Source organism: Phascolarctos cinereus, unplaced genomic scaffold (genome assembly GCF_003287225.1).
Source record: "Phascolarctos cinereus isolate Bilbo 61053 unplaced genomic scaffold, phaCin_HiC Scaffold_5;HRSCAF=322, whole genome shotgun sequence".
NCBI lineage: Eukaryota > Metazoa > Chordata > Mammalia > Diprotodontia > Phascolarctidae > Phascolarctos > Phascolarctos cinereus.
This window is the reverse complement of record NW_027555958.1, coordinates 151,738,427-151,764,805: the sequence shown is the minus strand read 5'-3', so window position 1 is coordinate 151,764,805 and position 26,379 is coordinate 151,738,427. Positions and strand designations below refer to the sequence as shown.

At 40.5% G+C, this 26,379-nt stretch overlaps 1 protein-coding gene across 1 annotated transcript in view; it reads left to right on the top strand.

Annotated features, from left to right (window-relative positions):
* The window catches only part of LOC110222916 (uncharacterized), a 195,358-nt gene that overhangs the window by 76,431 nt on the left and 92,548 nt on the right, over positions 1–26,379 (top strand). Inside the window, 7 exon segments of the mRNA XM_078155582.1 lie at positions 6,930–7,023; positions 7,922–8,059; positions 11,539–11,693; positions 12,703–12,814; positions 14,739–15,065; positions 21,251–21,282; positions 24,919–25,036. Of these exon segments, the coding sequence (XP_078011708.1) occupies positions 6,930–7,023; positions 7,922–8,059; positions 11,539–11,693; positions 12,703–12,814; positions 14,739–15,065; positions 21,251–21,282; positions 24,919–25,036 (976 nt within the window).

Here is a 26,379-nt window from a genome sequence, read left to right as displayed (position 1 = left end):
TAAATATCTAGAAACTGATAGTCTCCATCTTTGCTTTGAGACATTGAGGGGTGACCTATGATCTCCCTTCAGTAATGCAGATCTCAAGTGTCTGTGTCCTCCCATCCTGTGCAAATGTTGTCCATATCTTCTCATGAATCACACACTACAAGTGGTCCACTCCACATGCTAGGGACCTTCTTTTAGATCTCTTAGCATTTCATGGATCCCAATGGAGCACACAGGTTATTCATTGCTTATCCCTGGTTCTTGCTACATGACTAGCCCACCTTCTTTCCCAGTCATAAATCTCTCTGATGAAATACTTTGTGCCATTTTTCTTGTGCAATTCTATAATATGTTGAGGCTTACTCATACCTACTAATACACCTCTCCATTGCCCTTTGAGTGACTCTCAACTTTAATTCTTCGGAGACTATGGTAACCACATCACTAGAAGAGTGCTATTATTAAAAAGATGGGTATTTGTATCAGGGAGAAACTGCTTTCTGTAGTAGACTTTTGTGCAAGACTTTATATGGCAATATAGGTTGAATGAAGAGTCAGTCTCTCTCTCTGTCTTTGTCTCCATCATTTCCAGCTTAGTGACCATAGTCTGAACCCAGGCAGTGAAACTGTGTTGAATAAATGCTCGTGCAGGCAGTAACCCCTACCTGAACCCATCAAATGTTATTCTTTTATTTGTAATGCCCAAGGTGCCAAGCCACTGGGTGAGAGTTACCAATGAACAATCCTGGGCATTTGAGCCCCTGCCTATGTGACCTATATCAGTGGTGTCGAACTCAAATAGAAATGGGGCTATTAAACCATACATAAGGATCCCTGTAGGCACATATTGACTTGGAGAACCACATATTAGCATGATCTATGTTTTATTGTATTTTTATTTATTTTGTTAAGTATTTCCCCAAATACATTTTAATCCAGTTTGGGATCACTTGACAGCAGGCATTGAGTGCAAGAGGGTAAGGCCTTGCTTTCCACCGATGCCATGGGGCCCAGGGACTGATTGGAGGAGAAGAAAAGTGCTGGGAGCCAGAAGGAGGAGGTACGCTGGGATGAGAGCTCATCTAAAGTTATGGTAGTTAAGTAGAAGAGACCATAGCAGAGGTAGTCAAGACCAGACATAAGAGGACACAGACTGCATAGAAAAACCAGAGCTGGAGAGAGAAAGGGATCAAGATACAGACGTTGTCTTCACAAATTTCCAACTCTCCTCACGCCAGTGAGAAATCCCCTGTTGATGTTGTGAGTTTATGTATGTGAGATTGGGGATTGATGCTTTCGGGATGAAGAAAAAATAGCCCTATTTCCTGCCAAATGGATTGTTGTTGTTGTTCAGTTGTTTCAGTCATGCCCGACTCTTCATGACCCCATTTTTGGGTTTCTTTGCTAAGATGCTGGAGTGGTTTGCCATTTCCTTTTCTAGTTCATTTTACAGATGAGGAAATTGAGGCAAACAAGGTTAAGTGACTTGCTCCAGATCACACAGTTAGCAAATGTCTGAGGCCAGATTTGAACTAAGGAAGATGTCTTTCTGACTCCAGTTTCTGTAATCCATACACTGTGTCACCTACCTGTGCTTGCTAAATGGGGCTTGCAGGCAAATCCCACCCAAAAGGAAAAAAAAAACCTTAACTTATTTAGAAAGGTCCTTCCTTTGAAGCAGGGCTTGTTTAGACTCCCATCTGCACAGCTTTTCAGTGACTTAGAATGCTCTGTAGTTTCTTTGAGAAAGGACTGAAATACATTCCTCCCATTGTGCCCTATCACCCTCTCCCTCCAATCTTGCTCATGTTTGCATGGATCCTTTGTAGCTAAAACCCAGCTGTTAGGATGGACGTGCTCTTCTACAAACCTATGAATAGCTGTTGAGAGTCCTGCTGCAAACTTCAGGGTTTTCTGTGTAAAATGCAAGATGAACCTTTATATCAAAAAAGAAGCAAACAACAAAAAAGTATGAGGTAATATGCTTTATGTAAAAATGTTTTATTAGGAGCTTGTTGCTTGCAGATGAATTGACTTAAATTATCTTAGATGAAAGCTAGAAACAAGCCAAATTCAGCTATACCAGATATAGCAGGATGGATCAGAATCCAACCATACAATTGGGTCAGTCTGAGGATTCCTCTAAAATAAACCTGATCCAGATGCCAAGAGTAGTGGGCTCTAGGAACTCTCATTAATGTAGGGAACTCCCTCTACCAGTGCAGGTTGGTACTTTTTCTGCAGCTTAGAATCTCAGAAATTTGCCTAGAGATTTTGGGAGGATGAAAGTAAATCTGACTTGTCATTATGATATAACAGAAAGCATTCAACCCATCGACAAGAAAACCTGAACCCTTTCTTTCTTCTTTTCCTTTTAATTAATTAATTATTTTTAGTTTTCAACATTCACTTCCATAAGATTTTGAGTTTTAAATTTTCTCCCTCTCTCTTCCCTCCCTCCTCCCCAAGATGACATGCAATCTGATGTAGGCTCTACATATACATTCCTATTAAACATATTTTCACATTAGTCATGTTGTAAAGAATTAATTAGAACCAATGGGAGGAACCATGAGAAAGAAGGAACAAAACAAAACAACAACAACAAAAAAGAGAGCAAATACCATGCTTGGATCTGCATTCAGACTGCATAGTTCTTTCTCTGGGTGTGGACAGCATTTTCCATCATGAGTCTTTTGGAGTTGTCTTAGATCCTTGCATTGCTGAGAAGAGCTAAGTCTATTAAAGTTAGTCATCATACAGTGTTGCTGTTGCTGTGTAAAATGTTCTCACAGTTCTGCTCATTTCATTCAGCGTCAGTTCATATAAGTCTTTCCAGGTTTTTTTGAAGTCCACCTGCTCATCATTTCTTACAGCACAGTAGTATTCCATTACATTCATATACCATAACTTGTTCAGCCATTTCCCAATGGATGGGCATCCTCTTAATTTCCAATTCTTGGCCTCCACAAAAAGAGCTGCTATATACATTTTTTGTACATGTGGGTCCTTTTCCAATTTTTATGATCTCTTGGGGATATAGACCTAGAAGTGGTATTGCAGGGTCAAAGGGTATGCACAGTTTTGTAGCACTTTCAGCATAGTTCCAAATTTCTCTCCAGAATGGTTGAATCAGGGGCAGCTAGGAGGCACAGTGGATAGAGCACTACCCTAGAGTAAGGAGGACCCGAGTTTAAATCTGGCCTCAGACACATGATACTACTGTGTGACCCTGGGCAAGTCACTTAACCCCTAATGCCTTGAAAAAAACAAACAAACAAGCAAACAGAATGGTTGGATCAGTTCAAACTCCACCAACAATGCATTAGTATTCCAATTTTCCCACACCTTCTCCAACATTTTCCTGTTTTGTCATGTTGGCCAATCTGTTGGGTGTGAGGTGGTACCTTGGAGTTGTTTTGATTTGCATTTCTCTAATCAATAGTGATTTAGATCATTTTTTCATATGACTGTAGATAGCTTTAATTTCTTCCTCTGAAAACTGCCTGTTAATATCCTCTGACCATTTATCAATTGGGGAATGACTTATATTCTTATAAATTTGACTCAGTTCTCTATATATTTTAGAAATGAGGCCTTTATCAAGACATTGGCTGTAAAAATTGTTTTCCAGCCTTCTGCTTCCCTTTTAATCTTGGTTGCATTGGCTTTGTTTGTGCAAAACCTTTTCAATTTAATGTAATAAAAATCATCCATTTTGCATTTCATGATGTTCTCTTTTGACCACCACCTCCCTCAGTCTGTCCTCCTTTGTATTAGCCCCCTCCCTTTTCTTCCCCTTTACCCTTTCTGCTTCTTCCCTCCCTTCTATTCACTCCCTCCCTTTTCTTTTCCCTCTCCCCTCCTACTTCCTATAGAGTAAGTTAGATTTCTATACCTAACTGATTATGTTATTCCCTCTTTGAACGAAATCTGATGGGAGTGAGATTCAAACAATGCTGGGCCCTTTTCTTGAATATGTTCTGGATTCACTGTTTACCTTGGCCAGATCACTTCACCAACATATGCCTTACTCTTCCTGTCAATAACCTGGGAATAGCAACATTTGCTTTGTAAAGTGGTAGAATTGGTTTTCTCATAATTATCGATTTACTTCCCCCTGAAGTTTTGTGACTGCCATGAGGAGGAGGAGGGGAGGAGGAGGAGGAGGAGGAGGAGAAGGAAGAAGAAGAAGAAAAGAAGAAGAAGAAGAAGAAGAAGAAGAAGAAGAAGAAGAAGAAAGCAGGATCTTGATGGATAAATAAATGGCAAAGATCAAAGGATCATAGTTTTAGAATCAGAAGAGAACTCAGAATTCATGTACTCCTCGTCCACAGTGTATAGAATGATTTGCCCAAGGTGTTGGAGAATAAACAAATGTCAGAATGAGGATTTGAACCCAGATCCTTGGACTCCAAATTCTATCTTCTGTCCACTGTCCCATATAGCAAGTCAATAGAGATCAACTGGTAGATTGTGATGAATTGTTGGGAAGTTCTGCATTACAGTAAGGGACTCTGTAGATTTAAATGACATTTGGTCATTTGGCCACATTACATTGAAGTTGGTATTATTTTAAAGCACTGAATTGATCTGAATACAGGCCATGGGCTATATTTTACCTGAAAATATGGCTTCAATAAAATCTGATTGGAGCAAGTAATATAGAGCTCACATTTCCAAAGAATTTCAACTTTGTCCCAGGGTTAGGGCTCTACTGCCCACTTGTAGATATGTAGCAAGTATGTTTTGGGCCACTTTCTCAGAGACAGGCAGGCTACATCTGCCCTCGTGGTTTCAGAAGTATCCCAGGGGTTTGAGGATTGGTTCTTTTCTAGTGTCATCATGTGGAGACCTCACCAGCTGTCTTCCCTCCATTGCCAGTGACTAACACCCCAGTTTTGTTTAACCATTTAACATCAATTAGCTTTTAGAAAAGGATATTTATAGCAAAATATAAAATATTAAAGTTCCCCCCCTCCCCAGTACCTTAGGGATATACCCTATCTCACTTTAGTCTCTTGAGAAACTGAGGCTCTAACTTGGCTCAGTTGTTACATAACATTGGTCCCACCAAGTTCACATCCACCTGCAGCAGGAGTGCCAGATGAGTCTTCATCTCAGCCACCCTTTGTCTAGGTCCCAGACAGCACTCCTTCCTCCTCTTGGCACTGGTGCTGAACTGATTCTGTAACCCAGACATCAGCAAGGCCAGATTCTCACTCCTTTGACATTTCTAGACTCATAAGATTTGAAGCTCTTTCACCTAGAGTAGAAAAGAACAGAACTGAGAAGCCAGTGACCATGGCCCTGGGCCACACATTGGCCTCATTGGGGAGGGCCCTGATGACATTGTTTCTCACCAGCTCTGTCAGCAAAGGAGGCATACTACCTGAGTGCAGAGAATTAGGCAATGAGATGAAGCTGACTCAGGTATTTTTGAAGATATTTGTAGTTCTCCCTACTTAGCCAATTGAAAGAAGCTTCTCCTCATCCCATGGTAAGCATACAGGCAGCAATTATAGAATGTCAATGCATGTTCCACAATCTCTTCAAAATACCTCCATTCCGTGTCATCACAAATCTCCCAGAAGTAGGTTTCTCAGCCTCTTCACATTTGGAGACACTTTCAGAGACACTCTGAGCATACTCCAGACTTCCATTTCATGGTGGCTCCACAGAACTCGATGTCATAGAATGGAAAAGTAGATAAAACGGTGAGTCAACTAACACTTATTAAGTACTTCCTTCTCCCATGAAGAAGTAAAGTTCCCAAGTTTTGCAAATGAATGAAACTTTGCCAAAAACTGAAAGGAAGGGATCATGGATCCCACGGGTTCATGGATACCACATTAAGAAACCCTACATTAGAGGGGAAGAAGCCTTAGCAAAATAAGACTTTCCCAAAGTACATCTCTTAGCTTTTGATATAAAACCAAGCTCCTACCTTACAGGGTTGTCATGAGGATAAAATGAGATCGTATATGTGAAGGACTTTGCTTTAACCTTAAGGCAAATGAGTAAATATTAGCTATTATTGTTATTATTATTAATTCTACAATTAATTTGGATAGAATTTTCCTGGAATGGAAGCACCGAGTGCTGCAGTGGACATGCCAGGAAACACAAATTACAAGATAGTGGCTAACAAGGATCCCCATATCTATTATTTTAAAAAGTTACTTTTAGGAAAAGAATAGCATATTTTTCTGAAATAGAACAGTGCTTCTAAAAAATAAATTAAAATTTTTTTAGAATTGTTTTTCAGTATTATTGCTTTTCTGATGAGATCTCATTTTAGGGGTGCAGCATATATTCGGGGCAGCATGTATTGAAGGCAGCTAGATGGCTCAGTGGATAGAGTGCTGAGCTTGTGAGTTCAGATCTAGCCTCAGACACTTATTAGCTGTGTGACCTTGGGCAAGTCATTTAACCTCTGTTTGCCTTGGAGGCAGGTAGGTGGCTCAGTGTCTAGAGCACTAGGCCTGGAGTCAGGAAGACCTGAGCTCAAATTCGGCCTCAGACACTTACTGTGTGAACCTTTGCAAGTCACTTTACCTCTATTAGCCTTAATCTACCTGAGGAGGAAATGGCAAACCAATCCAGTATCTTTGCCAAGGAAACCTCATAAATGGTATTGGCATGCTATGGTCCATGGGGTCACAAAGAATCAGACAGGACTGAATGATTGAACAACAACAACAACATATATTTGGGAATGACATGTATTTGGACTAATGGTATATTTGAGTTCTCTAAAGACTTTTGGGAAAAAGCATAAGTAATAAATCCAACAAATATATAAATAAAGATAATTATATTGTTCTCCAGATAGAGAAGTCAAGGCATTTATTCTGTCCTTTAGACTGACATATATATTTCCCATTAATGACATGTCAGATCAATGGGATTAGTTTACATTTTGTTTTTTTTCCTTGTAGATATGCTCCCTCTACACTTCAATTGGCCATCTCTGAGGTGGATGATAATCATATTGGAAAATTTAGTTTTCACAAAAAGGAAAGCATTTTTCAGGTAAACTTTTTTTTTCACCCAAAGGAAGTCAAAGTAAACTAACCAGACATATGCATATTGCCCATGACCAGAACCATGTTATGTTAGTCCCAGAATTTTAATTCCCTCTTGTAATCACAGCTTCCAACAGTTCAGTAAGTATAATTATGTACTGTTTTTATATTTCTTGTAGTTTGGTATAATATCTCCTACATATATTTTAATAACTGTGGCAGGAATTCCTATTGGGCAATAAAAATAAGCCGTATGTTCCCAAACACCTTTTCTTAAACTGCCTTTTTTAAAAAATGCACTTATTTTGGGAGACTTTTAACTGAGTTTATTAAATCATACAGTAAAATGGAAGCTCTTTGAGAGCAGGTTCTGAGTTTCATTTTTATTCTCTGCATCCCCAGTACCTGTACAGAGCCTGGCATATAATAGGTACTTAAAAAATGTTTGTTAAATTGAATTAAATACAAGAAACTTACTGGTGTTCATTTCTGTCTGGCTCATCAGGAGAGATTTCTTGGCTTTTTGTTGGGGACAGTGGGAGGGGGAAGAAGAGATTAAACATTGACATGATCTGGGTTGTTTTATTCTGCATGGCAGTGTATTTCTGGATATAAATCTTTCAGAATTTGTCCAGTATCCTCAAAGGAAGCTGAGTCAAATTTGCAGCTTTTGGGAAAAATTAGACCTGGATGACTGCCATGAACTGAAATCAGTCAGTGCTCAAGGCTGCCTGAAAGACCATTTGCTCAAAATACAGCCCTGGGGCTCCGAGGCCCAGGTCAGCACTGTTTCTTAAGGTCAGGGAATGTTTCCCACACAGTGAACAGATGGCACACATCATCCTATCTTTTCCTTTGTGATTGAAGAACAACTTCCCAGTGTTTCTTATACTTTCTTCCTTCAGCTCTCGTTCTGTTCAGGAGTGGAAGACATGCAAGTGACTGTGGCTTGCTAGACTGCTCAGAAAAATGCTCTGATGGTTACTGTCCAGCAGGCCGTATTCTGCCACAGCCCACAGTTGATCTACCCCATGGACAGACAGGTCAGCCCATGGGATTAGACACACCAGAAAACTGCTGCGCTGTTACTGGCTGAAGCCAACTAATTGCAGCTGAGGAGTCTGGCTATTTGCAATCAGGGTTTTTCTCTTTTGGGAAGTATGAATGTATGACCACATTCCTTACTATATTATTAGTCTGTCTCTTGCTTTTTTTTTTCTCTTTCTTTTAATGTACTGGTTATTGATCCATTTTCTGTAGATCACTTTAGAAGACTGGCCAAATGTGAGCAACATACAAGAAAATGTGAGAATTAGCCGAGGCCTAAGAGAAATTTTCTATTATCCCATAAAGCTTGAGAAGCAAAAGCTGTTATTGCTTCTTACTCATGCAGGCTTGCTGAAGAAGAATGTAGGCAGACTTGAATGAATTGTAAAAGAACTATCTAGTAAGCAAAGGAAGGTCAGATCACTGTGATAAGGAAGTCAGGTCCCTCACAGGGTGGTAACCTGATTGGTCAGTGCCAACCTTTCCTACTATGGCTTAGACACAGGGTGGTAACCTGATTGGTCAGTGCCAACCTTTCCTACTATGGCTTACACAAGAGTTCTTGGTACCAAGGTGGAATGAAGGGAATGCTGTAGAGAAGGGAAAGAATAAAAGGACCTAAGTGTGTTTGGAAGGAATGTAGAAAAGAAGAGATCTTTGCCTGAAGTATATGCAGAGAGATTAAACCTTAGGTATAAAAAAATAAAAATGATTTTCCTAAATCATTCTTTTTTTTAAAATTAATTTATTTTGATTTATCAACAATCACTTCCATATGCCCCTAAATCATTCTTGCAAATAGACTCTGAAGTATATTGGGCTGGCAGGGATTCTGTTCAGTTCATTAACTAAGGAATCATCCTTCCTACCTTAGTCAACACCACCCTTTGTCTTTGGCTTCTTTCCATCTCATTTGGATAAAAGAATATAGACTCTTTGTTTAAATACTAAGAACTTCCCGCCTTACCCCCAGCCCTGATGGGGTGAATTGTTTTTAGCACAGATGACCATGAAAGCTGAACAAGGAATTAGACATGGAAATTTGTTCTTAAAGCCCGCTGCTTGACTTTCTTCAGGGACCTAATCTTAAGATTCAAGGCATATATATATTTTTTATCGTATTGAAATGCCCAAAGGGTCTTCGGGTTATGTTTTTTTTGGGGGGGGGGGGGGGACTAGGCAATGGAGTTAAGTGACTTGCCCAGGGTCACACAGCTAGTAAGTGTCAGGTGTCTGAGGCCAGATTTGAACTCAGGTCCTCCTGACTCCAGGGCCGAAGCTCTATCCACTGTGCCACCTAGCTGCCCCTCCAAAGGGTCTTTGGAAGAAATAAGTTTGGGACCACTAACAGGATTCTCCCTCTTAAGTTACCTTTTTTCCTTCATGCTGAGTTGTCTTGGCATGGGCTCCTACTCAATCCTCTACTGTCAGACCAATTTTTTTTTCCTTCTTGTGAAGAATGAGAGGGAGAACTTCCCTTTACAGAGATAGAGCCTTTAAGATTTGGAAAGGAGTATGCTCACCAAAGTGAGCAGTACACGAGTAACAGTGACTGCCCTGGACCCCCACTGCCGGAAGGCCAGGTGTGTTACATTTCATTCCTCCCTCAGGGTTCTCCCATACTTATAGGGGTTTGAAAGGGGTAGTATCTAGTCTGTGGCATTGGCCCAAGGCCCTTCCAGTTGTGTTCCCTTAATCTGTAGGGAGTCACGTCAGTGCAATGTAAACACTTAGCAATCAGATCATCTTTTACAAAGGAATATTTACTTCAAAGATATAGGAAGATCAAACATACAAAAATTCCCTGTACCAGTTAGAAGCATAGCCTCTCTTTACTCTCTTTAGTCCTTGTGGCAGGGGATTTGGCTCATAGCCTAGTTTAGTTATAATATAGCATTAATCCCAACAAATCCCAAATCCAAAGTCCTTCTGGGCTTGTGCCTTTCTCTGGGCTTCTGTGATGGGCTGGTTGCAACATCTGACCTGGAGTCCTGGGCTCCAAGATTGCCATGGCTTGAGCTCCCAGGTCCAAGACTCCATTTTCTGCACCTAGAACTGGAAAAGGACAGGTGAAATAGGCCAAAATGCCAAGGCTATTTCCCAGGATCACAGGACCCGAGGGGAAAGGGAAAGTGGCCCTGCCCTCATTTAGTTTAGTGCATGGTGTCATGATGTGGATAAATGAGACCCTTGGATGCCACCATTAAGAGAGACAGACAGACAGAGACAGAGAAAGAGAGAGACACACAGAGAGAGAAACTTTCCCAGTCCTGTAATTTTAAAGAATCACCTCAGATACTTATTAACCTTGGGACTCTAGACAAGTCATTTAATCTCTCTGGGCCTCGGTTTTGTCCTCTGCAAAAGGAGAGGCTTGTACTCAAATGACCTCAACTGCCCCTTCCAGCTCTAAATCTTTGATTCTGTGGTTTCATATTTGTTCAGTCTAGGAATAGAGCCCAGACCTTCTACTTGCTAAACCAACATTAAATTCCTTATTTCACTTCTTTCTTTCAAAATGATAACTTTCCCTTTTAGACAATGTATCCATAAATAATTGAGGATTGCAACCTGTCTGCAATTTACAATCTTAGAGTTATTTGGCTTAGGGAGGTTACCTGATTTGCCCATAGTCACACAATTAGTAAGCTTCAGAGGCAGGATTTTAATCCTTCTCTTCCTGGCTCCAAGTCCAGCTCCGTATTCACTCACAATGTCCCTCTCTGTCTGACAATAATTTAGAAAAATGTAAAGACTATTCAGCACTTTTCAGCCTACAAGTCAGTTAATAACTTTGAAGGTGTCGTTTTCTACATCGCACTTTCTCCAATTTCAAATCCAACTTTAGACATTTACTACTTGTGTGACCATGGGTAAATCACTTCATCTCCCTCAGCCTCAGTTTCCTAATCTGAAAAATGAGGGAAATAATAGCACTTACCTCCCAGGGTTGTTTTGAGAATCAACTGAGATATTTATAAAGGGCTTTGAAAGACCATAAAGCACTATATAAAGGCTGTCTGCTCTTCTCCTACTTCTTCTCCTCCTCCTCCTCCTCGTCTTCCTCCTCCTTCTTCTTCTTACTATTATTATATCTTGCACATGATAGTGGACAGGTAGAGCCTGCCTTCATTTGCTTGCACTGTATGCATATTCTGAGATATTTTCCGTTTCTTAGACAATGTCAGTCAATAGTATTTACTGAGTGATTCACCACATTTGAGTCTCTCAGAGGGACCTTTGTTCAGCCATACTTTACCAGGGGACAAGCTCCTTTACTTCACTTCTTCAACTTCTTTGTGTGGCTAAGGGGCTGGGTGGTTAGTGTTTGTATCTTAATCTCATCTTCGGCAGCATGACCATGCACTGCCTGAGCTATGTTAATAGGGGTTTGAGGTCAGATATAACTAGCAGATTTTTTCAGGACTCATGATCCAAAGTCCCCTAACGAAATCTAGTCCTTACAATATTCTAGGAGGGAAGTTCTCATCTGAGGAGCCATGATGGGGCAGATTCAACCCATGGAAGTGGCAGCACTGGGAATGACAGAGAAAGTGCATCATTGGTCACAGCCCCCAAAGTCTCAGGTTTACTCATCCACCCTTCCCCAGGAGCCCAGCCTACCAAAAGGTATTACCATCAGAATTATGGAAAATGTTCCTAATCAGTCCTTTTAATTAAATGAAAAACATTTTCTCTGGGAACCAGCATCATACAGTAGGGAGGCTGGTGTTCTAGAAAAGAAAAGAAAACCGATCTGGCTGGTGATGCCCATGGATGACACCATCTTCCCCTGGCACCCTGGGTGCTAGGGTAGAGTCCACAATCCTGTGCTATATGTCCTGAGGGCTGAAATGAAGTCCCCCTGGGGCAGAAGAATAGAGGGTGTGCATGGTGTGTAAGCTGTCTGGAGGAGCAGGGACAGGAGGAGGAAAAAGTGGGGAGGGGGAGGAGTCAAAGGACTTCCACTCAAATCCCACTTCTGATATGTACTACCTATGTGACCTTGGGCAAGTCTCTTCACCTTCATGGGCCTCAGTTTGCTTATGTGTAAAAGTAGGAGTTTGGAGTAGATGGCCTCTGAGGTCCCTTTTGGCTCTAGATCTCTGACCCTAAGGTCCTATTAGAAGAGGCTGTGGACCTGGCACACATCTGCACACGTCTCCCCACCTATTGCCCCAAATTGAGCAGGGTTTGGGGCTTTGGGCTTAATGTATCTGGTCTTGGGAAGTCAAATCGATTTCAGGCACCCCCTAAGCTTCAGAGATAAACGAAAGGGTTGGACTGGAGGGCCTCTCCGGGACCTTCAGCTCTAAATCTGTGATCCCATGTGTCTCACCGGGCCTCGGTTTCTACATCTGTAAAATGAGGGGGTTGGGCCAGGTAGCCTCAAAGGGCCCTTCTAGGTCTAAACCTGTGATCTGATGACTTTCTGGTGTTTTTTTAAGGAAGGAATGATAATCCCTAATAAGCTTCCTCGAAGCAGGTGCAGAGCCAGGGAGAAAGGCACCTGTTTGGGGACTGGCCTATTACCAGTTTCTGGGTGTTACTGTGTGCCTGGAGTGGTTTCTAATTTGCCTCTTGACTGGTATCCAGTTACTTTACATGCAGAACTCAGAGGTTTCTGTTCATTTGATAGGACTCCAGAGGCTTTTGTGTCTATTCAATTGGAAAAGCTGGGACTATGTGACATGATGCTGAATACCTTCCTCCAAAAGAAGGAGATCATGGGCAAGCGAGAGAAGATGGCTGTGAGTCTGCAATGAAAGGAGGAGGGCTTTTATTCATTTTAGGTTGTGAACAACAAAAACAGGGTTTGTATCTGGGGAATGGAAGGAATAAACATTTATATAGTGCCTACTATGTGCTAAGATTTTTTTATTACAAATATTATCTCATTTGATCCTCATAAGAACCCTGGGAGGTAGGTACTATCATTATCCCCATTTTACAGTTGAGGAAACTGAGGCCTAAAGAAGTCATGTGATGTGGACAGGATGACACAGCTAGTAAGTATCTGAGGCTAGAATTGAACTCATGTCTTCCTGACTCTAGGCCTAGCTCTGTATCCATAGAACTACCAGCTTTCAGCCTGAAGACACTGATTCCTAAAATATATAATGCTTCATAGATTATCAGCCAATTTGTGGGTGATGTTAGTTTACTTATTGAGCTCATTACCGTAAATACAGCTTGTTACAAATCTGTCTACTTAGCATCAAGTACTGGGCTTCAGAAATTAATAACATGTGGAGCAGATAAACAAATTGTGGTATCTGAATGAAGTATAATGTTGCACGATTAAAAAAAGATGATTGAGGACTACAGAGAAACATGGGTAAACTGATATGAACTGATGCAGAGTAAAGTAAGCTGAACCAGAAAAGCAATATACAAAATGGCTCTAATAATGTTGATAAAAACAACACTAAGTCAACTAAAGTAAACCACAGGTGAATACTGTGTAATTTCTAGGTGTTGATGCTTTGATGTGTGTATGTATATACATGCTACACATACATGCATACATACGCACACATATATCCCATTAGCCTTCTAAGTGCTGATAGTTTTATATGTGTATAAATATATACGTGTGTGTGTGTGTGTGTGTGTACGTATATCCCTTTAGGCTTCCAAGTGTTGGTGCTTTGAGATATGTATATGTGTATATGTGTGTGTATATAAATGTGCACAATACACACATATGTATGTAATATGTATTATGTTTTATATATATAATATCCCTTTAGCCTTCTAAATGTTGATGGTTTAGTGTGTATATGTTATACATACATGAATATGTGTGTATGTGTATATACATACATGTGTGTACAAAGCAGCTAGGTGGAGCAGTAGACAGCGTGCCAGGCATGAAATCAGGGAGTCTCATTTTCCTGAGTTAAAATCTGGCCTCCAACACTTACCAGCTATGTGACCTTGGGCAAGTCACTTTGCCCTGTTTGCCTCAGTTCCTCATCTCTAAAATGATCTAGAGAAGGAGATGGCAAACCACTTCAGTATCTTTGCCAAGAAAACACCAAATGGGGTCAGGAAGAGTCTACCATGACTAAAAAATAACAGAACAGCTAATACATATATATATATATATATATATATACACACACACACATACGTATACACACATATACACATGCATGTGTACGTATGTGTGTATATGTGTGTGTATCCTTTTAGCCTTCTCTATGTTGATGCTTTGATATGTGTATATCTAGATCTAGATATATAGATATAGCTGTGTATCCCGTTAGCCTCCTAAGTGCTGGTGCTTTGTGGACCTTAATCTTATGTCCATTGCTTTGGGGACTTCCTGTGGCAAGAGGTGGGCCTAGAAGGGTAACTGGCTCGGCTTGTGATCTTTGCAGTAGAAGCTGCATCAAGGTGTTCATTGAGGGAAAAGCAGAGACTTCCTTGAACTGTAGTTTGGTTACAGCTCACGCCACTTGAGAAATCAGACTGGTACGGTAGAAAGAGATTTGGCTCTGGCATTCAGAGGAGTCTGGTTCAGATCTCACTTCTGACCTTCCTATCTGTGGGACCTTCGGCAAGTACTTAATCTCCCTGGGCCTCATTGTCTTCGTCTGTAAAATGCAGACGTTATACTAGATGCCCTCTGAGGTCCCTTCTAGCTCATCTAGACCTCTGACCTTGTAGCTGACCGGGCCTCTTGTTTTCAACTTTCTCCGCAGGCTGAATCATTGCATGTTCTAGTACTCTCTCCGGGGGCAGATCATTGCCTACTGCAACAGCCTGAGAGCCTTGTTGGAGGACTCCCCTACTAACAGCAAAACCTTCTTCATGATTGGGCAGCCACAAGAAAGAAAGAGAGAGAAGGAGTCCAAGGAAGGGGTCCAGGCTGACCCCCTGTGGGTAATTTATTTCCAGCCCAGTTTCTCTGTCTTTAAGCGTGAGATGCATCTTGGAGCTTGTCCTGAAAATCTTTTTTCCTGGACCCATTCACCATGGCAGTTGGACTTCAGTTAGAAGGTTTTTTGAGAGTCTCTGCAGAGTTAGATCGCCAAGGACTTTCCCTTCCCATCTCTGTCCAGTGCTGATCTGCTGGTGGTGGCGTGAGACACAATTGCTGGTTGCTGTTTGGTGGTTGGTCTAGAAGGCCCAGTAAAGGCGGAGGTCTAAAGGCAAAAGCATCTCTTTAGTTCCCAGCCCTGAAGGCTTTCTTCATCTGTGGGCAGTTTTGTTGCTTTTCTAACACACACAGTTTCCTTTTCCCTCTGGTGAGCCAAGAGATTTTCAACAATGAGCCATATTATTAAAGCCAGCAAGTGAAATGTGCCAATCTATCATTCAATAATAACAACAGCTGACATTTACAGAGCACGTTAGGGTTCTCAGCGCACTCTGTAGACATTTTGTCATTTGGTTCCTGTGGGATGGATACAGTTGACACGGCTGACAGATGGCCACCCAATTTTCCTTCCACAAGATAGAAAAAAAAAGGGTTGGGGGAGATGGGGGAGGGAACTAATATTTAGAAATCGTAATGACTATCCTGAGATGCAGCATCCTACAATGGATTGAGAATTGGGATGAAAGTGAGGAAGCCTTGGGTTCAGCCTCTGCTGGTCTTGTCCCTCTGGGCTTAGCTGCTAAGTGCATCCAGACCCCCTCCCTCCCCTAAAAAAAAGTGAACATTCTGGTAATCTAAAGGAGTCTTTAGATTATTAATACTTTCATGTTTTTGTTTTCTTTTTCCCTTTTTTTGGCAGTTGGGGTTAAGTGACTTGCCCAGGGTCACACAGCTAATAAGTGTCAAGTGTTTGGTGTGAGTCTGGATTTGAACTCAGGTCCTCGTGACTTCAGGGCCAGCGCTCTATCCACTGTGCCACCTAGCTGCTCCTAGTTTCATGTTTTCTTAAGAACTCATTATGCATATCCTGAGCTGTCTGGAAGGGCAGGTATTATCTACTGCTAAACGACAGAGTAGATAGTGTTGGACTTGGAATCAGGGAGACCTGTGTTCAAATTTGACCTCAGACACTTACTAACTGTGTGATCCTGGGCAAGTCACTTAACTACCTGGTGCCCCAATTTCCTCATCTATAAAATGAGGATAATAATAGCACCTTCCTTCCATGGTTGTTGTGAGGGTCAAGTAAGATTTATTTGTAAAATGCTTTGCAAATCTTATAAATTTATAAATGCTTTATAAATACTGACTATAATTATTATTATTCCCATTTTCTGATGGGCAAAAAATGAGTCACAATGGGAGACCACATAAGAAACCAGTGACAATTCAAGATTTCCAGCCTTTGGTCTTGAAACTAATAGGACATTGCTCTGTCTACCTTCCTAGACTAGAAGTGGGGGACCTGCAGACCTGAGGCCACATGGCCCTCTATGTACTCAAGTGGGGCCCTTTGACTGAATCCAAACTTCACAGAAAAATCCCCTTAATAAAAGGATTTGTTCTGTAAAACTCTGACTCTGTCAAAAGGCCACATCCAAGGACCTAGAGGGACACATGTGGCCTTAAGGCCACAGGTTCCCCACCCCTATCCTAGACCTTTCTGACTTGAACTTCCTATAATTCATTAAAGTGAGTGGGGAGTTAAGGGTGTGGTGGCAGCCTGGCATAGTTAGAGTAAGAGCACTGGGTTTAGAATCAAGAGACCTGTATTTGTTTCCAGCAATTGCCAATTGTTTGATTGTGGGCAATTCATCTAACCTCTGTGAGCCCAAGACATCTGTAAAATGGGGATAATAATACCTGTGCTTCTTACCTCACAGAGCTGATGTCAGGAAAGCAGTGTGTAAACCTTAAAGTGCTATAAATGGTGAATGATTACTCTTGAGTGGTAGTGTAGTAGAACAGTGCCAGCCTTGGCATTAGAAGGACTTGGGTTAGACACATAATGGCTATGTGATCACGTGCAAACTTTTTTTTTTAAGGCAATTAGGGTTAAGTGATTTGCCCAGGGTCACACAGCTAGTAAGTGCCAAGTGTTTGGTCTGAGACTGGATTTGAACTCAGGTCCTCCTGAATTCAGGGCTGGTGCTCTATCCACTGCACCACCTAGCTGCCCCATGTGCAAACTATTTCACCTCTATACTATACCCTGAAGGCAGACAGGTGGTGGAATGGATAGAGCACAAGGCCTGGAGTCACGAATTCAAATGAGTTCAAATCCAGTCAGTGATTCCCAAATTTATTTCTTCCAAACACCCTTTGGGCATTTCGGTATAACCAAAAATAAATATATATATATGTATGCCTTGAATCTTAAGATTAGGTCCCTGAAGAAAGGAAGTGGCAAACCGCTCCAGTATCTTTGCCAAGAAAATCCTAGACAGGGTCACAGAGTCAGACATGACTGAATGACTGGATAAGAACAACATGCTGTAACTCAGACAACTCTACAGGACTATCAGTAGAGGGAGTTTCCCTCCTAGAAGTTCCCCACACTGATTAAGTCCCAGTTCAGAACCCTCTGCTATGAAAATCACAATTATCATTGTTATCCCCATTCCTGTCTTCTATGTGATGGAGTCTGCACAGAAATGTTTGGTCAGGCAGTAAGTTTGCATCCCATTGTTGTTTCTTTATGTTTCATGGTGGTTGAACTATCTAGGGAGGTAGGTAAAATGATTGTTTTTTGTAAGTAAATAAGAGCCTTGAAGGGATATCAGTCAGTCAGTCAATAAACATTTATTAAGTGCCTACTAGGTACCAGGCACAGTGCTAAGGACTAGGGATGCAATTATGAGAAATAAAGACAATGCCTGCCCTAAAGGAGCTTACACTCTAATGGAAGACAACAATACAGGAAAGAAATTGGGGGTTGAGGGGTGAGGCAGAGGGGCTCAGTGGAGAAGCCAAAAAAGTCCAAAATGAGTACAGCTGGAGGAGTTGAAATTATGTGATCTCATCTACAGAAGATTCACTGAAATTATCTTCCAGGAAGGGCAGTAGCAAATAGCATAATGGAGATGATATGTACTTCATCTCATTCCCACATAATCTTGCCTGCTTTTCATTATTTTTGTCATTTCATTCATAATATTTCATTGTTATTGTTGTTATCTCATTATTCAGATAGAAATCATCCTAGGACCAGTCTACTATTATTCTTCTATTATTCTGCTATTCTTCTTCTTTTATTCTGCTGTTCTTCTTCTATATTTAATGCTTTATGGCCTACTGCACAGGGAAATAAAGAAAATCTCTTTTTTGTAGTTGAATAAAAGTACTGGGATAGGGCTGATCATAAATTAACTGAACAAATTATGGTAATATGAATGTAAGGGAATATTATTGTACCATTAAAAAATAATGGAAAAGATAGTTTCAGAGAAAACAGAAGATTTATACGAACTGAGGCAAAATGACATGAGCAGAACTGGGAGAACAATTGATGCAATGATGACAATGTTACAAAAACAGAACGTCAAAAGACTTAACTCTGATCAGTGCAATGACCAGTTATAATTCCAGAGACCAATGAGGAAGAGTGCTACCAGCTTCCTGGTGGAGAAGTGATGGGCCTCAGGTGCAGAATGTGGCCATTGTAGAAATTAGTTTTGCATGACTATATACATATTTGTTAGAAGAGTTTTGTTTTTCTTTTTTTTCACTAGGAGAGAAGGTGGGAGGGAGAGAAATAAATGCTTTTTAATGGAAAAAAAGTTTAAGAAAATAAGATCTTAAAAACAAAAAAAAGTATTGAGATTTAAGCTCATCCTCTGTAGTTTCACTTAAATCATCTTCAGTACAACCCTAGCAGCAGACAGGACAAATGGGGATGATATGTACCTCATCTTGTTTCCCACATAAATCATTCAGTTTATCAACATGAATTTATTAATATTGGAAGGACCAGGTTCATTAACACAAACATTTGCCCAACCGTTCTGGTGTTTCTTCTTTAGAGATTCCTATATGCCCAGCCCTGTGCTAGGCACTGGGGATACAACGAAAATGAATGAAACAAACCCTATGCATGAGGAGCTTATGCTCTACTAAGAAACATACCAATCCATACATACATATGTGTAGAATGAATACAGGGTATTTTGGGAGGGAATGCACTAGCAGTTGGAGAAATCAGGAAAGGCTTCTTGTTGAAGATGGTGCTTGAGCTGAATCTTGAAGGGAGAGAGGGATTCTGTGAGGGAGAACTGAATGTATTCTAGGCGTGGGAGATGACCATGCAAAGGCTTGGAGATAGAAAGATGGAGTGTCTTGTGTGAGGATCAGAGAGGAGACCAGATTGGCTAGAGCAGAAAGTATGGAAGGGGGAGTAATGTTCAGGAAGGTTGGAAAGATAGCTCGAGTACAGATTGCTAAAGGCTTAAAAGCTAAGCAGAGGGGTTTATATTTGACTCTAGAGGCGACAGGGAACCACTGAAGTTGATTGAATAGGGGAGTGACTTGATCAGATCTTCATTTAAGGAAAATCATATTAGTGATAGTGTTATTACTATTAATATTATTATCTTGTCTCGTCTTTTTAATGTGGTTCAGATAAAAATGGCATTCTTATAATTATCATTATTATTAATAGACCTATGTTGTTGATACTTTGTTTCCTTCAAATTATTTGGATGGAACAGAATGTGGAGCATTGACTACATAGCTGCACAGATAAGCCATCTACCTATCACCAAAGGGAAGGCAAGAGTATCCCTATGGGGAGTGTCTGTCTTAGTACTTGTTCTACCAAATGGGTTTAAAGCTTTTTGAGAGTTCTTCCTCCACCCCTCTCCCTGCCCCATGAAACCAGAAAAAAACCTTTTTTTTTGTATGTTGAGCATAGGATGCTAAATAATCTAGTCTGGGCTGACATGTGGAACTGATATCTTCCACAGTCCTCAAACTGTCCTCATCCTATAATTCCTGGCTGTCATAGGTATTATAACTCATGTGGAATGGAAGAGGGTGGGGGCAGGACAGGAGCTAAAGTGAATCCCTTGTCTCTGATAGGAGTCCCTTTCCTCCTTTCGTTTCCTCCATTAGCTCCTTGTACTTTGTGAGACTCCCAATGCAGAGATCCACCTCTGTCCATCTTCTGGGAGAAGCATCTCTGGGAACCAAACAGTCATATAACTTGTTCCAAATAGCAGCTGCATGGGTACCTCTGCCGAGCCTAGATTGCTCTCTCGAGTTCCCCAGTGTTATGGATATTTAGTAAACTCTGACATCTGTTGCCAAAATACTTGGCTGCTAGGGACTGGACGGCAGGAGTCATAGCCAGTCCTTCCAAAGTAGACAGAAATCCAGAGAAAGGTTGGAAAAAAAAAAAAAGAAAAAGGATGGAAACTAAATTGGCTAAAAAGCAAATGGTACCACTTGGAAATATGTCCTCTGTACAGGGATCATTTGTGCTCCTCATTCCTGACATTAGCCAGAAGCTTATTCCATCTACTGTTTAGAAAAGCAAGAGGAGTACAGATTTCATTCTCTCATCCTGTAGCCTGGCTGTAGTCAGATATTTGTTCTTCCAAAGGGATATATTTCCGCCTTTTTGGACATTCAGTTTATTTCTCTTGGGCTCTATCCATGTTACAGTTGAACCCAACCAAAAAAAAAAAGGCCTCAACACAAGCCTGAGAACAAGACTAGATGAAACCAGCTTAGGTCTGCTGTAGGCCAGGAACAGAGGAACTCTGTGACAGCTAAGAAGAGAACTTCATCAAACTGAAACTCCATGGAATGTCAAGAGTTGAGAATTACCTGATGAAACCTCCAGCAAAATGGAGGCTGGGCAGAAGTCGTTCTATTTCCAGGGCTCTCCTGGTTTTGAACAAAGAGGAAACATGATTGGTTGGCATTTGATTGATAGTCATACATATAATTATTAATAGTGCATTAATTATTAATGGTATCATTAAATCTTATATTGACCATTAATAATCAGTGGTATTAATCGATAACTGCTATGTTATTGATTAATAACATCATTGATGTATTAATGATTAAGTAAACCAGTACAAAGCTAGGTATCAGTGTAGCATGTGGTCATTACTGGTGGTAGACATCTAAATGAAAGTTGACCCAGCCTGTACCCCGAAGTGCTATTCTGCCAACGCTGAAAATAAAAGTGAAGTGAATGTCACAGGGTTGCCCAGTATCTCTTACTTCTGCTAAATAAAGAAACTTCTGGATGTATAAATATGGCTTCTGGATAAACTTGTTTGCTTCCCAGGGTAGCCATGCCCTAGATGTAGGAGGGCTTTGGTACAGTTTCTTCCACTGCAGGCCCCTCCTATGTTGTTCCCTCTTTCTTGCCAAACTTCCTCTCCTTAGCAATACAGCAGTGTCTAATATCAGGAGAGATTTGCTGACAGAATTCTCTTTCCTCCTGGTTGATGGGAAGAGGAGGATTAGTAGTAAATGTTCCGGTATTTGGAGATTGCCTGTTTCAATTCATTTCCTTCTGTAGGGGAGAGAGGAGAAGATGTATGAATGACAAAGGCTTATATATTTCACTTAAGAACATATCTATATTGATTTTTTTATAACTCTTACACTTCCTGATATATTCCTCCTTTCCCCACCTTCCAGAAAGTAATATAACAAGAGCAATAATAATAATAATAATAATAGAGAGAGCTTTAAGGCTTGCACAATGCTTTACAAATATCTCATCTTATCATTTCAACAACCCTGGGTAGTAGGTGCCATTATTATCCCTATTTTACAAATAAGGAAAATGGGGTAGACAAAGGTTAAGTGTCTTGACCAGGTTTCACACAGCTAGTGAGTGTCTCTAGTAATAAGATTCAACCCTAGGGCTTCCATCTACTAGGGCCCTTACTACCTAATGGCTGAGTGTGTTACAGTTCACTCTTATCCCCAGGGTTCTCTGGTAGCTTTAAGGGAGATTAGGAAGGGGAGAGTATCTGAAGGCCAAACATGTTACATAAAGAATGAAAAAAAAAAAGGAGAGGGAAGACAGTTCTGTAAAACCAACCAATGTATGGGAAAAGGCTGACAATGGATGTTCTATACTATAACCATAGGCCCCACCTCTGCAAAGAAGCAGGTGGAGGTACCTCCTCATGTCACTTTGGAGCCAACCTTCATCTTTATAATTTTACATCATTCACTTTGGATTGTTTTGTTCTTCTTCTTGTTTCCATTTATATCATTGCAGTCATTGTGTATATTATTTTCCTGGCCTGGCTTACTTCATTTGGCTAATTCTACTTGTAATGATAATAGTCTACTTCAAGCATTTTAAAAATTATTTTGAATTAGTGTCATAATTTTGAATAATAATGATGTAAGGCAGCATGGGGCTGAGTTTTCTCATCTCTAAAATGAGGGGCTAGATGGCCTCTAAGGTCCCTTCTACCTCTAACTCTATGAGCCTCTCTTTTGGATCATGTTCAGTGTTGCTGTCTCTCATCCCTCAGCTAATGAGACAATGTAAATAGGGGTAGAACTGCATGTGTGATTTCCTTGTTTGGGGGAAATCCTCTTGAGGAATCTCCCTTCACCAACACAGATGGGCACATTCTCTGTAACTTGGAATCTAAGAAGGTTGCCCAGGGCATTGAAAGGTTAAGTGACTTGCCTTTGATCACCCAGCCAGTGCATGAGTTGAGGAAGGCCATGAACCTAGGTCTTCTTCCCTCCAAAGCTGTCTCTCTCTATCTACTAAACCAGGGGCAGGGAACCTGAGGCCTTGAGGCCACATGTGGCCCTCTAGTTTCTCAAGTGCGGCCCTTTGACAGAAGCTTCAAGTTTGGGTTCTGTCATAGGGCTGCACTTGAGGACCTAGAGGGTCACATGTGGCCTCGAGGCCGCAGATTTCCCACCCCTGCATTAGACCTTGCTGTCTCTCAGTTAAAATGTTGGTTTTGCTTTTTTAAAATGGTAAAGGTTGATTTATTCCAGTTCCTGGGAAATCCTTTCTATACTTTTTAAGCAATGCACCCCTTCATCTTCTGCTAATAACAATAGTCATAACTCATAGCACATCTGTTTGCTTACATAGCCCTCCCTTTACATGGTTTCCTGTAAGAACATAATGCTGCCTTTGGCCTTCCCAGTCCTGGGGCTGTTAGAGAAAGAAACAAAGCCTCCTCTCTCCCTTCCTCTTTCTCAAAATGGCAAAACTTGCCTGCCTAAAGTCAAAGTCCCAAGTCCTAATGTCAGCAAAATGGTGGTTGAGTAGAAGTTACTCTGTTTCCATGTCTAATGGTTTTGAACAAAGGGGAAACATAATTGGTTGGTGTTTAGGGCTTCCTGTTGATGAGTAGCCATAAATCCTATTATTAATTACTTATTCTTTGTTAGTCATTAAAGCAGTTCAACCATGTTGTTTCCAATAATCCCTTTGGAACAGACCCTCTAGCTCCCTGGGCCTATTTTTATATATTTTTTCATGGTTCTTCCCAGTTACAAAGCTTAACATAAGATCATTTTGCATAGCACCAGCCTCCACCTTTTTATTTTTGCCTATAATCCTGTTCAATTCTTGTAATATCCTTCCCACTAACCCATTCCCACTTCTTGTTATGCTGCCCAAATGGTAGGTGGCCACTCTTCTCTTTTCTAACCTGGACCTTCCTCTTAGAGTCATAGACTGTTAGTGCTTAATCTGGCCTTAAAAACAATCAAGTCCACCCCACCCCTTAGATGAGGAAACTGAGGGCTTAGAGAGGCTCACACTATTTCTTCTAGCTATCATGCCTACTCAGTAAATGCTAAGGAATGTAGGGCTCAACACTTCATACAACTCAGTGAGCCATGAATTGGTTCTCTAGGAGATTGTCTTGAATCTGTTAGATGAAAAGTACTTCTCCATGGTCTCTTTTGCTGAAGGCTGACAGGTCTGCATGCTTCACTCAGGACCTGTCTCATTCTTAACATTGCTGGAGTTATACATCTAAATGGATCTTCCACCAATTAGCAGACAGTTGGGGAATGTGGAAAGATGGCCAGTGGAGATCTCATCTCTCATTTTGGAGCTTAAGAGAAAGGCAATAACATGGTTAAGTGAGAGATTGTAACTAAACCTATCTCTCCCCATCACCTCACAAATGCAAGAAATACAGCAAACACAATAAAAGAACAATCATTAAGAGTTAGTCTTTAAAATGCAAACATAGCATGCAAAAGACACTGAAGAAAGGTAAACATGTTTGAATAGTTTTTTAAAAGGGCCAAATGTTGATGGAACTATGGAGGCCTAATTTAAAAAACAAAACAAAACAATAAAAACAGGTGGGTAGGGAGGAAGAACAATACCAATGATTTGTGTCTGGGCTGGAAGAGGAAGAAGAAACATGAGAAAGAGACTGGGCCTGGATTTTTCCAGGAAACCTAAAATAAAGATATATTGTATTGCTTTTTAGAAGAAAAAATATTGTGACCATATTTGATAGAGGGTGAAAACGAACTTAATAATCAGAACCATGACTCTTAATGGAGTGAACGCACTCATAAAACAAGAAAGGATAGCAGAATGGATTAGAAAGCAAAAGCCAACCACTTGCTGTATATAAGAAATACAAGTAAAGCAAAGATTTGTACTGTTTTAAAATTAAGAGATGGAGCCAAATCCAAAAAGGCAAAAGTGAAAATTATAAAACAATAGTAAAAATAGATATAGTCAAAAGAAACTTTGAGGCCTAACAAGACCAATAAATTGGGGCCTAGTAAGTAAGTAGCCTCTGTGTCCAAATCTATTATACCATGAATAGGTTTTAATACCTGCCTTACAAGGTGGTTATGAGGAAAGCACTTTAAAAAACTTAATGGACTATAGAGCATAGTTGTGATCATCATTATACAATTATAAGGTACTTTTATTGCTTAAATAATCTATGCTTTAAGAGCTGAGATTTCCCTCTAATATTACAGGAGTTTTCAACCCTGGCCACGATGCTTGCTGTCTTCTGATGGAAGAACCTTTCTTAATTTATGGTTCATACCCCATCACTTGGAGGTACTGATCATGTTCAAAACTCTCCCAGAAAAGGTTTGTATTTTCTAAAAGACTGAGAAAAACAATTTATTTTTATCTTACTATTCAGTGTACCCACACTATAAAACAGACCACATTCCTCAGTTCTATCAAGTTCTGATTTCCAGCAAGCAACAGGGGTGCCCAATGACATCTCTCCCCTAATTAGCTGGCATTTTCTCACAGATACCAAATATTATTTGTTTGCTTTATTATAGTTCTTCTCATGCCTTGTTATTTCTTTGTTTCTTTTGCTCTTTCCAAGTTATTAATGTTCTTTTCTCAGGCTTCCAACATTCTTGAGTAATCCTTGGTTTCCTACCAAATTGTTTTTTAAAAAAAGAAAAGAAAAACCCAGACCCCACCCTTGAGTCCCAGAAGATACATGTAACTGGGGCTACAAACATAACTCAATTATGTATTACTTTGGCAAGGTCGATCCATGACTTTGAGAAACTATGTCATTAGAGGTCCATAAAAGGATGGATGCAGATACAGAAGGACTAGACAGTACTAGATCATAGATAGGCCAGCATCTCAAAGTCATAATGTGCAACACTAAACTAATTATCTCCATAAAACCTTTCTTTGCACCCCCCCCAATTCTATTGCTCTCCTTCCCAAACTACCTTGTATTTCATTACTTTACACTTATTCTCTTTATATTTATTCTGTATATGCTTATATATGTACTTGTGGTCTCCCCTGTTAGAATGTAAGGTCCTTGAGAGTAGAGGTTATTATATTTTTATTATATCAGTATTTCTAGCATCTAACATAGTACCTGACACATAGGAGGTACCTGACAAATATTTATTGGTTGATTTTCCTTCCTCTTCTACTTTCCCCATAGTTCCCAGTTTCCATTGATGGAACCATCATTCTGCCAATTACACAGGATCAGTATCTTAGAGTCCTCTGTGACACATCCTCCCTTGTACCCCACATCCAGTCAAATACTGTGTCTGTCAGCTCTACTTTCGCAGTATCTTTCCTATTTGACTTCTTCTTTCTTCTCCTACTTCTACTCTTCAAATTCAAATCCTTATTGCCTGTTACCTGGACTATTTTAACAACCTCCTAACTGTCCCCCCAGCCTCTCCTGTCTCTCGAATCTAGTTTATCCTTACCACAGATATCTAAATAATCTTCCTAATGTAACTGCTCTGATCATGTAAAAAAAAACTATCCCCAGAACATTCAGTGGCTCCTCATTGCCTACTGAATAAAATAGAAGCAGCTGGTGGTACAATGGACAGAGCACTGGGCCTGGACTCAGGAAGACCTGAGTTTGAATCCAGGCTTAGACCTTTACTAGCTGGGCAAGTCCCTTATCTGCTATTTGCTTCCGTTTCTTC